The sequence below is a fragment of the Odocoileus virginianus genome, chromosome 2 (assembly GCF_023699985.2).
Source record: "Odocoileus virginianus isolate 20LAN1187 ecotype Illinois chromosome 2, Ovbor_1.2, whole genome shotgun sequence".
NCBI lineage: Eukaryota > Metazoa > Chordata > Mammalia > Artiodactyla > Cervidae > Odocoileus > Odocoileus virginianus.
The window spans coordinates 43703073-43715989 of NC_069675.1; the positions used below are offsets into that span (position 1 = coordinate 43703073).

A 12917-nucleotide genomic window follows, 5' to 3' on the forward strand; every position below is an offset into this window, starting at 1 on the left:
TTCCCCAGGGCTCACCCAGTCATTCTCTTTACAGGTCTGGTTCTGACTGTCATCCTTGGGTTCCCTGTACACCCCAGCCTCACTGCCCCAGCCTCCAGACCCTGGGCTGCTGCCCAGCTGCCCAGCTGCCCAGTTGCTCAATCTGGCTAGAAATGCTGTGGCCTGAAGCTTTCAAGAAAGGCCAGATGGGGCTCAGTCCTAGTATCCCAAGCCTGGACCTGGCAGGTGACCAGTTTCTGCCCAGCCTCTAACTCTAGTGTGGGGTCTCCCAATTCTGTTCACAAATGGCTCAAGAACTGGGGTGGGCTGGAGGCTGTTGTGTCCAGGGCCTGCACTCTGCCCCTCTGTGCCTGGAGAGAAGGCAGAGTCTGGAGGAAAGCCGCAGGAGGAGGCGGGAGAGATGGCCCCAGGCCAGGCATCCAGGAAGCCCCGCCCACCCAAGCTCTGAGGGCGGGGCCAGGCAGGTGTGCCTGGTGACTCAGCCCTGGGCCCCACTGCCCTCTGGATGACTTACAGCTCACACAATAGACCGATTGTGTCACTGCCTTTAACTGCGACTTCCATTGCTACCCAGGGACTCAGCCCGGGGACCTCGAGGGACAGAGAGACGGCTGTGAGAGAAGCCTTTGTGTAAATCTGTCCTCAGGAAGGACTCGGGGTCATGGAGAGCAGGGAGGCTGGGAGGAAGAGAAGCGGGTCTGACGGCTGGTCTGTGGGTGTCCAAAGCGACCCGGAAAGCTCGTCCAACCGGTGTGGATCAGCTGTACATTTTAACTGGATTTTCAGACAAAGGATCTTGAAATCTGAAGTCTAAGAGGGGTTAGCAAGGTCTCAAGATACTGCAATGATTTTTAACCTAGTGGATAATTTGAATGTATTTTCCGTTTTTTCCCCCAACCCCATTGTTATGTGCAAAGACCTACTTGAGACTGCCCCTGGGAAACCCTGCAGGGCCTTGCTGTTTTAATTTTTTTCAATTAAAAAAATTTTTAAACTTTTAATTTTGTATTGGGATACAGCTGATTAACAATGCCGTGGTAGTTTCAGGTGAACCGCGAAGGGACACAACCATACATGTACATGTATCCATTCTCTCCCACACTTCGCTCCCATCCAGGCTGCCACATAACATGGACCATAGTTCCCTGTGCTGTACAGTAGGTCCCTGTTAGTTGTCCATTTTGAATATTTGCTCTGTAGGGTCAAAAAGAATCAGACATGACTGAGCGACTGAACATAAGCACAAGATACAAGATGCCCATTTAAGGGTGTGGCCCTGGCAGGACACGTGAAGGAAGAAGCCCCTGCAGAATGGGCCACCTTAGAGGTTGGCAGCATCTAAGAAGGTGGAAGCCACTACCGGCCTCCAGGAGCAGAGAAACAGCCACTGGGCCCCTGGAGTCCCTAGGAGTACTGCCTAGAAGGGGACAATGGCATAGCAGAGGCAGAGCTATGCCTGCCTGGGAGGGGGGTATCTCAGCAGAACCTAGTCAGTGGATGTCTGGGCCGGGACTTCCCCCATCATAAAAATCCCCCAGTCCAAACGGTGAACCCAGATTCCTCTTAGGAAAGTTATGGCAGCATTCTTGGGGATGACAATGATTTTTCTTAAGCCTAGGAAGATTTTTGAATGAAGTATGTGTATTTGTTTATTTTTATTTATTTTGGCTGTGCTGTCTTCATTGCTGCACACTGGCTTTCTTTAGTTGGGTGAGCGGGGACTACTCTTCATTGCAGTGCGCAGGCTTCTCATTTCGGTGGCTACTTTTGTTGCAGAGCATGGGCTCTAGGTCAGCAGGCTCAGTGTTGTGACTCATGGGCTTAGTTGCTCTGCAACATGTGGGATCCTCCTGGACCAGGGATCAAACCCGTGTCTCCTGCATTGGCAGGCTGACTCCCAACCACTAGACCACCAGAGAAGCCCCAATATATAGCTGTTTAAGTGAATTAAAATATAGCATTACTATTTTTGAAATAACATCTGTACATACTGGATTTATGTATATACAAAATTTGAGAATTTGGCCTGTAGATTTAAAATGTATAATTGATTTTAGGCTTTTGAATTTAGGTTGGAGCCAGTAAATATATAAACAGAGCATTTAAGAGAGCTGAGGGCTTAGCCATATTTGTAAGTTTAAATAACTAGATTTTCAAGGATTACTTAAGTACTTGGAAAGATTTGCTAATCATATAACTTAAGCATTTAGAAAAGGAAATTTAATTAATAAACTTGTAAATGCAATTTAAAATGCTTAAAGTTTATTTAATTCCATTTTTTAAATGAAAATAGGCATTAATCAAAGTAATTAAAAGGAATTGCTCAATGTTGAGTTTGAAAATAGAATAAGATTTGTAAGTTGGATTTTAAAATTCAAGGCAGAATCAGGATTTGGTAACTATTTTTTTAACTGAACTAACTTCCTTTTGAATAATCTTTCTTTTCTATATTCAAAAGCCTTAAGAACACAAAAATCTCCCACTGTGAGCCTCATACTTCTTAGGGAGACGGGAGCCACCATGCAGACATCCTACTGTTATTTGGGTCACCAAATCTATGTACCAGATGTATTCACTGTTCCCTCCTCTTTCCAGGCACCAACAGAGTCTGGTTCCCTCATCACTGTGCAGTCCCCCTCCCCCGCTCCCGTTACCCTCTCTCCACTGGGGGGACCTTCCCTACACCACCAACTCTGCGCTAGTCTGTACACAAGCCACCACAGGGGCCAGCATGCAATAATTGGTAAACTGTACTCTATGCATTACACCCATGGATTAAGATACCTAAAAATTAATCTTTCAAGATAGTATAGTGCTGAGTGTTCTTGTAATTGCCAATGAGGATATGTGGACACTGAAATGTAAGCTTCCACAGGCAGTTGTGGACGTGAGACCAAGTTCTAATGATGTGGCATTTTTTCCAAGCCTTATAAAAATGTCACAACTTCCATATGGATTAGGACAGCTGCTATCAAGAAAACAGAAAACTACAAGTGTTGATGAGAATGTGGAGAGATAGAAAGACTTTTGCCCTGCTGATGAGAATATAAAGTGGTACAGTCACTGTGGAAATAGTATGGAGGTTCCCTGCCAAATTAAAATTAGAAAACTATCTGACCACATGATCTGACAGTTTCATATCTGGGTATATGCCCCAGAGAATTAAAAATGGGATATCACACACCCATGTTTGTAGCAGCACTATTCAAAATATCCCAAAGGTGGAAGCCACTCAAGTGTCCATCAACTGGTAAACAAATAAAATACAGTATATACACACAGTGGAATATTGTTGCTGTTGTTCAGGTGCTCAGTTGTGTCCGACTCTTTGCGACCCCATGGACTGCAGCACACCAGGCTTCCCTGTCCTTCACTATCTCCTGGAGTTTGCTTAAATTCATGTCCATTCAGCCGGTGATGCTATTATGCAGCCTTAGAAAGGAAGGAATTTCTGACACCTGCTACAAGATCAGTGAATTTTGAGGACATTATGCTGAGCAAAATAAGCTCACAAAAGGACAAATACAGCATGATTTCATTCTTATGAGGTCCCCAGGGGAATCAAATACAAACAGACAGAAAGTAGATGGTGGGGGCAGGAGTTGGGGGAGAGTTTCAATTTTACATGAAAAAGAAGTTCTGGAGATGATGGTGGGAATGGCTATACAACAATGTGAATGTATTTAGTGTCACCGAGCCAAACACTTAAAAATTGTGAGGCTGGTAAAATTATCAGTATTTTATCACAATTTTTAAAAAACTCACAATGGTCACAGGCCACATTTAGTGCCTAGTTTTTATAGGATTTTCCGGGGCTTCCCTGGTGGCTCAGATGGTAAAGAATCTGCCCACAATGCAGGAGACTCGGGTTCCATCCCTGGGTCGGGAAGATACCCTAAAGAAGGGAATGACAACCCACTCCAGTATTATTGCCTGGAGAATTCGGTGGACAGAGCCTGGAGGGCGACAGTCCATGGGGTCACAAGGAGTCAGACACAACTGAGTGACTAACACACACTTAAAGAATTTTCCAGAGATTCTGTGGAGATTAGACAGATATGAAATAATAGCTCTACTGAATGAGACCCTGGCTCATTCCCAGATGACTTGTGATCTTATCAGAGATGGAGACACAGGGGCCTGATGGCTTGTCCCATTCAAGGTTTGCATGGAATCAAAGTACACCTGGGACCTAGAATACACTCTCTGGCCAGCAAGTGACTGTGCCACGGGCCTCCCTTCGAGTGTTTTCAAGGTGCGTTTGGTTTAACTCTCATTACACCAGAGAGAAGGACGTGACCTTTGTGTTTTATTCTTGTTTTATTCTTGTTTATTCAGTAGTTAAGTCTTGTCTGACTCTGAGATCCCATGGACTGCAGCATGCCAGGCTTCCCTGTCCCTCACTATCTCCCGGAGTTTGCTCAAACTCATGTCCATTGTACTTTATATGTTCTCTTTTTCTGTTGTTAATCAACAGATATTTGCTAAGAACCTATGACATACAAGGAGCACAGTGCTAAGAGCTTTGAGAAAAGTTTTTAGGTTGAACCTTAAGACACCGCCAACATTCAACCATTTTGACCTGTGGGGAAGAAAGGCAATTTCATTTTGTTCAACCTAAACTAGTCTGATGGGAGAGAACCGATAACAAAGACACAGTAAGGCTTGCTAGCAGTCCACACAGACAAACCTGAGGTCTTCCGAGAGAAGCTTTTTGACGAGGAAACCAGGTGAAGTTGGGACATGGGTCCAAAGGGCAGAGTCACTTGAGTTACAAAAAACGGCCGCAGAGGGAGCAGAGTGCCAGGTTCAGGCTGTGTGTGGAATTGTGAGAATGCAGTTTGGATCAGGAGATGCTGAGGAGCAGAGAGTTGAGGGCAGTGGGAGCACACCTGGATCTAGAGTCTGGACGGCCACGGCTCCACGGGCAGGAGGGAGTGGGCAGACCCAGGAGTGAAGTGAGGACATGGAAGCCGATGTCCAGGAGGGACGGGTGGTTGAGGAAAGGAGTTAGGGAAGTCAGAGAGGCTAGCAGTTCCCACTTAGTGCAGCAGAACACAGGGGAAACAGGGAACAGAGCATCACATACCAAGGGTAGGGGAGAAAGGGGGGGTGTGGGCTGGAGTGGGGGTGGCATACTGCCCGAGAAAGGCAGGAGCAAGTGAGGAGGAGGAGGATGGGAGCAGATGGAGGTAGGGCTGGGTTGTGCTTAGTCACGTCCAACTTTTACCACTGAGCCACCAATGTCCTCTTTCATTAGGACCATTTAGCAGGTTATGCAAAGGTTCTAAGCATTTTACATTATTGTGCAAAGCAGCTCACCCTCTCTACATGAACAATGTTTATCAGTTATAAGATCATCCCTAAATGACTGACAGCAGCTCTGCATGTGTGCATCTGAGGCCATGAAAGTGCAAAGATTTCAGGACTTTTCAAAGATCACACCGCTGGAGTGATCTTGGTCAGGCACAGGCTTACATCCAGTGTGGACACCAAGGTCGCAGGGTTCGAAGAGCAGGGAGGGAGGACCACTTCTTCTTGGCCTTCAGGCTTCTGCAGGTCCTGACCTGTTCTTGGAAAGTCCCAGGTCCTCAGCCATCAATGGGAGCTCAAGTACAAGGCTCTGGTTCTCTCGTTCCCAACTTTGGTTGTAGAACCCAGTCCCCAAGCTGAGGTGACATTGCTTAGTCACTCAGTTTTGTCTGACTCTTTGTGACTCCATGGACTGTAGCCTGCCAGGCTTTTCAAATGCCTATCCCTGGCCAAGGAGGCCATGCATTTTAAGACACTGTCACAGCGAGCTTTTATATAATTGTAGGGCTCATCTGTCTTTAGCAGTGACTTACGGTCAAGTCACAGGATCCCCCAAGGAAGGAACACAGACTCTCCAGTTCACTTGTAAAGCTCAGAGCTGAGCTGGAGAAATGTAAGTGGAGGTGCAGGCAAAGAGGATTTTTTTCTGCAAGCTCATTCTCAAGTCCACTGGCCTAATCATGGGCCATGACTTGTGTCAGTCCTCACTGGACTGATCTGTCGATTTACTTTGTGGGGCTGGGGTTAGGCATCCATCCCAGGGGGTGTAGGAAAAGCATAGCAGAACTATTTTTTAATTACACAGAAAGAAAAACTTAGTAGTACTAATATTTAGTGTTGTTTGCTATTTTTACCAATATTATTCAATATTCTACAATACATATAAATGTGTAAATAAATATACACAGTTAAAAGAAAAAGCCCATTCTAGTCCTGATGATCAGACGTTTCTCTCTAGATGACCATAGAAAGGGCAGGCTGTAAGGCAGCAGGTGTGCACACAGGGTTGAGGGTCAGGACAGTAGTACCTGCCCTGCAAGGCCCCACCCCCTGGAAAGGCTCGGGAACCCCTGCCCTCCAGGTTGGAACCTGAGCCCTTGAGGAGCCTGTTCTCCTGGCTGGAGCTGTCACTCCAGGTCTGAGTCACTATATCTGGCCAGGGGTGCTGTCTGCCGGAAGAGGGTGCATCACCCCCACTTTTATGGTGGTTCAGATGGTAAAGAATCTGCCTGCAATGTGGGAGACCCAGGTTTGATCCCAGGTCAGGAAGATCCTGGCGAAGGAAATGGCAACCCACTCCTGTATTCTTGCATGGAGAATTCCAAGGACAGAGGAGCCTCTGGGGGTTACACTCCATGGGGTCACCAAGAGTCAGACATGAGTGAGCAACTAACACTTTCCACTTTCAAGTTAACATCTACCCCCATGTGCTAGTGTCAGGAGGGTGGAGCCCTCATGAGCACCCTCATCAGAACAACCTGGGAAAAGCAGGCTCTCTCTACTATTGGAGGGTTCAGGGTAGATGTCTGCAAATGGGCAGGCCCTGGCCACAGACAGACCACGAGACCTGGCAACCTCAGACCTCCAGCCTCCAGAACTGTCAGGAATAAATCCGACATTTCTAAGCTGCTCAGCTGCAGTATTCTGTCACAGTGACAGGAGCTGAGACTCAGCAGAAGTCTTCAGGACATTGGTTTCAACTTTTGCCTGATCCTTGATGGCTATGGTGCTATCAGCTCAGGCTAAGAAGGTGGGGGGCTTCATCCCACATAACACAGAAAGAACAGAGGGGTCTCCACTCAGGAGAGGGCGACTTCCAGGGGTGTGGGCTCACCAGTCAGCCGAGGTGAGGACACAGGGTGAGGTCAGGATCAAGCATGGCTCCTGGGCAGGAGGGGTGGTGGCTCCAGGATGCAGAGTTAGCTGGAACCTCCTTGAACACTGGAGGAGGCTGAGTTCTAAGCCGGGGTGGGCTGGCTCCAAGACCACGGACTGAGGACTACGCTCGAGAGCCTCCTGGAGCCAGGGCTCTGGATGGAACTCCCAAGGAAGCCAATGGGGATGAGGACGAGGACAGTGTCAAATGAACCACTTGATACATGGAGGCCCGACTGGCACCTCCCATGGTCCTGGGCACACGGGACAATCCTGTCCCAAGTGCCATGCCAGTCAACCCCGTGCAACCCTGTGAACTACAGAGGTGAAAGCAGCCCTCCTGACTTGTGAGCCAACACTTAGAATGGCTGGATACTGCGCTTGAAGTTATGGGGCCAGTAAGGATGGCCTGGCCCTATCCCGGGACAGCAGATGGCACCCGGGCCAGGTGTTAGAGCAGAAATACTAAATACACAAGTCACATACTTGCTGATGAGAAACACTGGATTCTAGGGAGCAGTTGGCCAAAACCAGACCTGTATTTATTGAAAAGTAGAATTTTAAATGAAAAATTTCCGGCTAATTCATTTCAATGTATGACAAAAACTACTGTAATGATGTAAAGTAATTAGCCTTCAACTAATAAAAATAAATGGAAAAAATAAAAAGAAAAAAAAAATGAAAAATTTCCAATTTTGTTACACTCTCCATCTGAAATTTGGTCTTACTATTTTGGCATTCTGGTGCTGGGTGGTAGGAACAGTGAAAGATCAGATCATCAACCAGTCAGCACATGGAAACCAAAGACACAGCGGTACAGTACCACAGATGCTTTGGAAACGTCAGATCTTCAGGAGGTATCAAGGAACGGAACTGCAAGACTTGCCCAGTTAAGAGTTTCCTTGGAGAGGCACTTTGGGAGAGCAGATGGACAGCTTGAGTGCCCAAGGAACATGAGTCTGTGGCATTCTGCAGAAGCCACGTGTGGGGATCCTGGTGGCTCTGGACTGTCAGTCACAGGCTCTTCCTGGAAAATGAAGGCACATTTAACGCAAACATGAGCAGAGTCACACAGTCCACAAACCACCAAGTGTTACTGTCCTCCAGTGTCTGTGCAAAGAAGAAGGGAACTGCAAGACTTGTCCAGGGAACCTCTGGGTGTGCAGAAAGGTGACCTGGACGGACTGCTGGTGATCCACACTTCAAACCTCATGGGGACCCTGTTGGATACCCCTAACTCCGCCTCACGGAACCTCATAAATGCAAATCCTGATTGAATCCAGGGAGCTAGAGATCCCCCCCTCAGTTGTCTGAGATTAAAAATAATTGTCAATTACAACCATAAGCCTTAAAGAAGTTCCTTAAGCCAAAACGTGTGTTTGTAGTGTGTCCTTTATTTCTTCCTGAATGGCTGTGTGTATCAGTATTTTGGCGTCCAGGCACTCAGCATAGAGGGACTCCTGCATGAGGCCAAGGTGGAACTTACAACAGGAAGATCCAAGAGTTGGAAGAAAGTGGGATTTCCATGACAAGGCCCAGGATCTACCTGTTTTGTCTAAGGTGATGGTGTGCTGCACTCACCTAGAGGTCCATTCTTATGTAACTGGGTACCCCCAACCTCAGATTCTTGTTTAGTTCCTAAGTCGTGTCCAACTCTTTTGAGACCCCATGGGCTGTAGCCCACCAGGCTCTGTCCATGGGATGTCCCAGGCAAGAACAATGGATTAGGTTGCCACTTCCTTCTCAAAGGGATCTTTTTGACCCAGGGATTGAACCCAAATCTCCTGCATTGGCAGGCAGATTCTTTATCACTGAGTCACCTAAGCCCCATCAATTTCAGGTACCAGACACCAAATCTCTAATTTATCATCAAATATATAACAAAGGCAACAACTAAAGATACAATGAACTCGCAGAGAGGTGAATCCCAAGGCTGGCGCTGTGTGTTGGGGGGTGTGTGGCCCTGAAGCCAGACCCTGGGCTTGCCACCTGCTTCAGGAGGCAGCAGCCACACCCTCGTGCAGTCACCTGTTGACTCACCTTCTCCATCTGTGTGATGGGTATGATCGCAGGACCATGTCAAGGAGCTGGGACAAGGATGCTGAGTCCAGCACAGAGGGAGAGATGAGCACACGTCTGCTGCAAGCCAGTGCTCTCTGGCTCTGTATTCCCATGGCCCAGCGCTCACAGGGGCTGGACAACGGCTTCCCCAGTGCATGAAAGGCAGGCAGGAGAGGGGAGAGGAAAGCTAGAGGAGAGAAGGCTAGCTGATAACAGTCTGATAACATATATAATTTCCAAAGAGTAATTTTAAGACCAAACTTGAGATTCTGGTTTCTCTTGGAGTCACGCTAATTAAAATTTATTATTTCGAGATACAAAAATGTGGTGGTAGAAAAAGAAAACACACAAGTAATAAGTTTGTTAGAAGTCCTCCCTCAAAACGCTCCCCTGGGGGCACTGAGTGCTCAAGCTTATAGGAACTCCTTCCCCATTGCTCAGTCCAGGCTTGGCAAAAGATGAACACACACGGGGGTCTCGTCATAATACTTTTTTATTACAATATCCAAAAAATTGAGTATGCAGTTTAGGAGGTCTCAAGACCCCTTCCTCAACTGTAGGAATGTGCCATCTCAAGACTGTATATTGGAACTATAAAGGAGTTTGGATGTAAAGAGAAAAGAAAATGCAATTTCTTCATAAACATTCTGTGTCTCTTACTACCAATCACATATCCTTTTGTAAACCCTGAAAAATTTCCCTGTAAAGCAAATACTATATATATATATATATATATATTTTGTGTGTGTGTGCGTGTGTGCGTGTGTGTGTGTGTGTGTGTGTGTGAAGTGTGGGTCGCTTCCCTCCCCAAAGATCACCTGTTTTCCTTAATCATCTGCATTAGTGTCAACAAATGGCTACCGGTACATATGACTTTGAGAATTAAATACATCACTGTGAGATTGAAACGAGCCGAAGGGCAAGAGGAAAGAGCACTCTGCTGATGGCACGTCGGGGGGAAATTTCTGAAACCACCGTCTCCCCCAGTCTCCGGCCCCTCTCCTGTAAACCGGCATTCCAGGACCTCTTCTCTTTATTGCAAGCGCAGCCCCAAAGGCACTGGACAGCATCTTCCCTCCCGTCTTGCCCGGTGGTTCCAGTATTGCTAAGAGCACCCGGGGTTGTCCCCGGAGAGCCTGGGAGCCATGGGAGCACAAACGACACGGATGGAGGGCTGCTGGGGTCAGGACTGGGGTTCCCCAGGCAGGTGCCGCCTGCTCTGTGGCTCATGGACATAAGGGCAGCTCTGGTGCATCCACACGGCGCCCGAGGTCTGTAAGGGGGGGTCTGCTGGCGCGAGCGGTGTGAATGGACTAAGGCTGTCTCCCATGGAGAAGGAAAAAAGTGAACCGACTCGCTCTGTCCACCTCCCATCACGAAAACCAGCCGGGAGGGCCCGGGATGGCAAAGAGTGGGGCAGGTGGCAAATAACCGACCTGGACAAAGAGGGGACCAGGCGGAGAGAACGGGGCCTGCAAAAGAGCCCGGCCAGGGTGCCTTCCCGGGGCATCACTGCAGCGCCCGGACGAGGTAGAGCTTCTCCCCGTGCTCGCTGGTGAAGATGGGGGCCTTCTTGTAGTGCTCCACCAGCTCGTCCATGGTGTGGAAGCGCCGCTGCCCAATGCAGTAGACATTGTCCACCAGCTGAACCTTGAAATGCTTGTTCTTCCCTGATGCTTTGAGAGACACGGAGAAGTCACTGGGCTGTGGGGGAAAGAGAACACACATGGGTTACCTCTGGGCTCCGTGCACTGGCTGGGGAGCCTGGGCTCCAGTCCACACCCAGGGCAGCCACCTCCTGATCTTTAGAATCACCCGGAGGCTGGTGAGATGCTCTTGTTCTGGATCGAAGAAAAGTGACACTGTACTTAGTACTTTCAATGTAAAATGTACTTTTGCTATTTGAAAACTGGAGACTTGTTCTGAAATGTACAGCACTGATGCTAACCAATACACATTTTTCATTTCCCCAGCTAGTTCTTGGATTTGTAGAAAGTGGTCTGTACATAGGCAGTGGCTAGAAATACACTTCCCCTGGCTTCTACCACTATTAGGAGCTCAGCCAACAGCATGGTGCTGGCCCAAATATAGACACCAAGGTCAATGGAACAGACAGATGAATGAATACAGAAACTGCGGTGTGTATATATATATGAAATTGGAATGTTACACAGCTATAAAAAAAAGAATGCATGTGAATGAGTCCTAATGAGGTGGATGAACCTAGAGCCTATTACACAAAGTAAAGTCAGAAAGAGAAAGACAAATATTGTGTATTAACACATGTGTATGGAATCTAGGAAGATGGTACTTATGAACCTATTTGCAGGGCAGCAGTAGAGACACAGAGAACAGACCTCTGGGCACAGTGGGGGAAGGAGAGGGTGGGAGGAACTGAGAGAACAGCATGGAAACATACACATTACCATATGTATTCGGCAGCCAGTGGGAATCTGCTCTATGACACAGGGAGCTCAACCCAGTGCTCTGTGACAACCAAGAGGGGCGGGATGGAGAGAGAAACAGGATGGGGCTTCAGCAGGGAGGGGACATATGTACACCTGTGGGTGATTCATGTTGATGTGTGGCAGAGGCTAACACAATATTGTAGGGTAGTTATCCTCCAATAATTGTATTTTGTTCTTTACTTCTCTATTTTGTACAATTATACTCTTTGATAAAAAAAAAAAGTCAATGGAACAGAATAGAGAGCCCAGAAATAAATCCACACTCTAAGGGTCAATTAATCTGTGACAAAGGAGGCAAGAATATACAACAGAAAAAAGATGCTAGGAAAGCAAAGGTGGATAACTGCAAGTAAGGAATGAGATTGGAACACGATGGGTGACACATACCCAATCAATGAGATGGAAGGATGTCCCACCCTGCCCTCTGTTCAACCATTCCTGAGGGTCTCGGAGCACAGAATGGCCACGTGGAGATGCCTCTGCATCCCCAGACTGGATAAGCTCCACTCTCCTTGGCTTTGTCATTATTGTTGCTCAGTCGCTCAGTCGTGTCTGACTCTTTGCGACCCCATGGACTACAGCCCACCAGGCTCCTCTGTCCATGGGATTCTCCAGGCAAGAACACTGGAGCGGGTGGTCATTTCCTTCTCCAGGGAATCATCCCAACCCAGGAATCAAATCCACGTCTCCTGCAGTGGCACGTGGCACGTGGATTCTTTAACACTGAAACACCTCCTTGGCTACTGTCCAGCAGAAGACATCCTGACACATCTGTTGATCAGGGCTGCGTCTAATCCATGGCTGTGTCCACAGAGAGCCCTACAGATGCTGGGAGCTATATGATCCAGGTCTAAAGTAAATTCTGAGCCTAGACTTCCACCCCTCCCCAAACCAGGAACTCACTGCTGATGATGACCCACCAACGCAGCCCCTGCTCACGTGTCTCCCACCAGGACAAAACCAACAAGCACCCCTTCATTGGTTTTTACACTGACTCTGCAAATGTTTGATCAAAAGTGAACAGATCTTGCAAAATGAGAGACAACTCCATATAAACCAATGACAACTCAGGGAAAGGGGAGTCTGGGAGAACCCAGATCTGTGGTGGGCCGCTGGCCCCCAAGTCACAACTGTCAGCATCACAATATTGTAAAGTAATTATCCTCCAATTAAAATAAATAAATTTTAAAAAAGTATCAC

The 12917-nt window shown here is 47.6% G+C and overlaps 1 protein-coding gene across 3 annotated transcripts in view; it reads right to left on the bottom strand.

The window, feature by feature from the left end:
• Window positions 1-9724: 9724 nt before the first annotated feature.
• Window positions 9725-12917, bottom strand: part of NCK2 (NCK adaptor protein 2) — a 112423-nt gene continuing 109230 nt past the window's right edge. For all 3 annotated transcript variants that reach the window (XM_070479104.1, XM_070479107.1, XM_070479101.1), the window contains exon 5: window positions 9725-10953. In XM_070479104.1, the coding sequence (XP_070335205.1) occupies window positions 10759-10953 (195 nt within the window). In that variant the 3' untranslated portion in view covers window positions 9725-10758. The remainder of the gene's footprint in view (window positions 10954-12917) is intronic.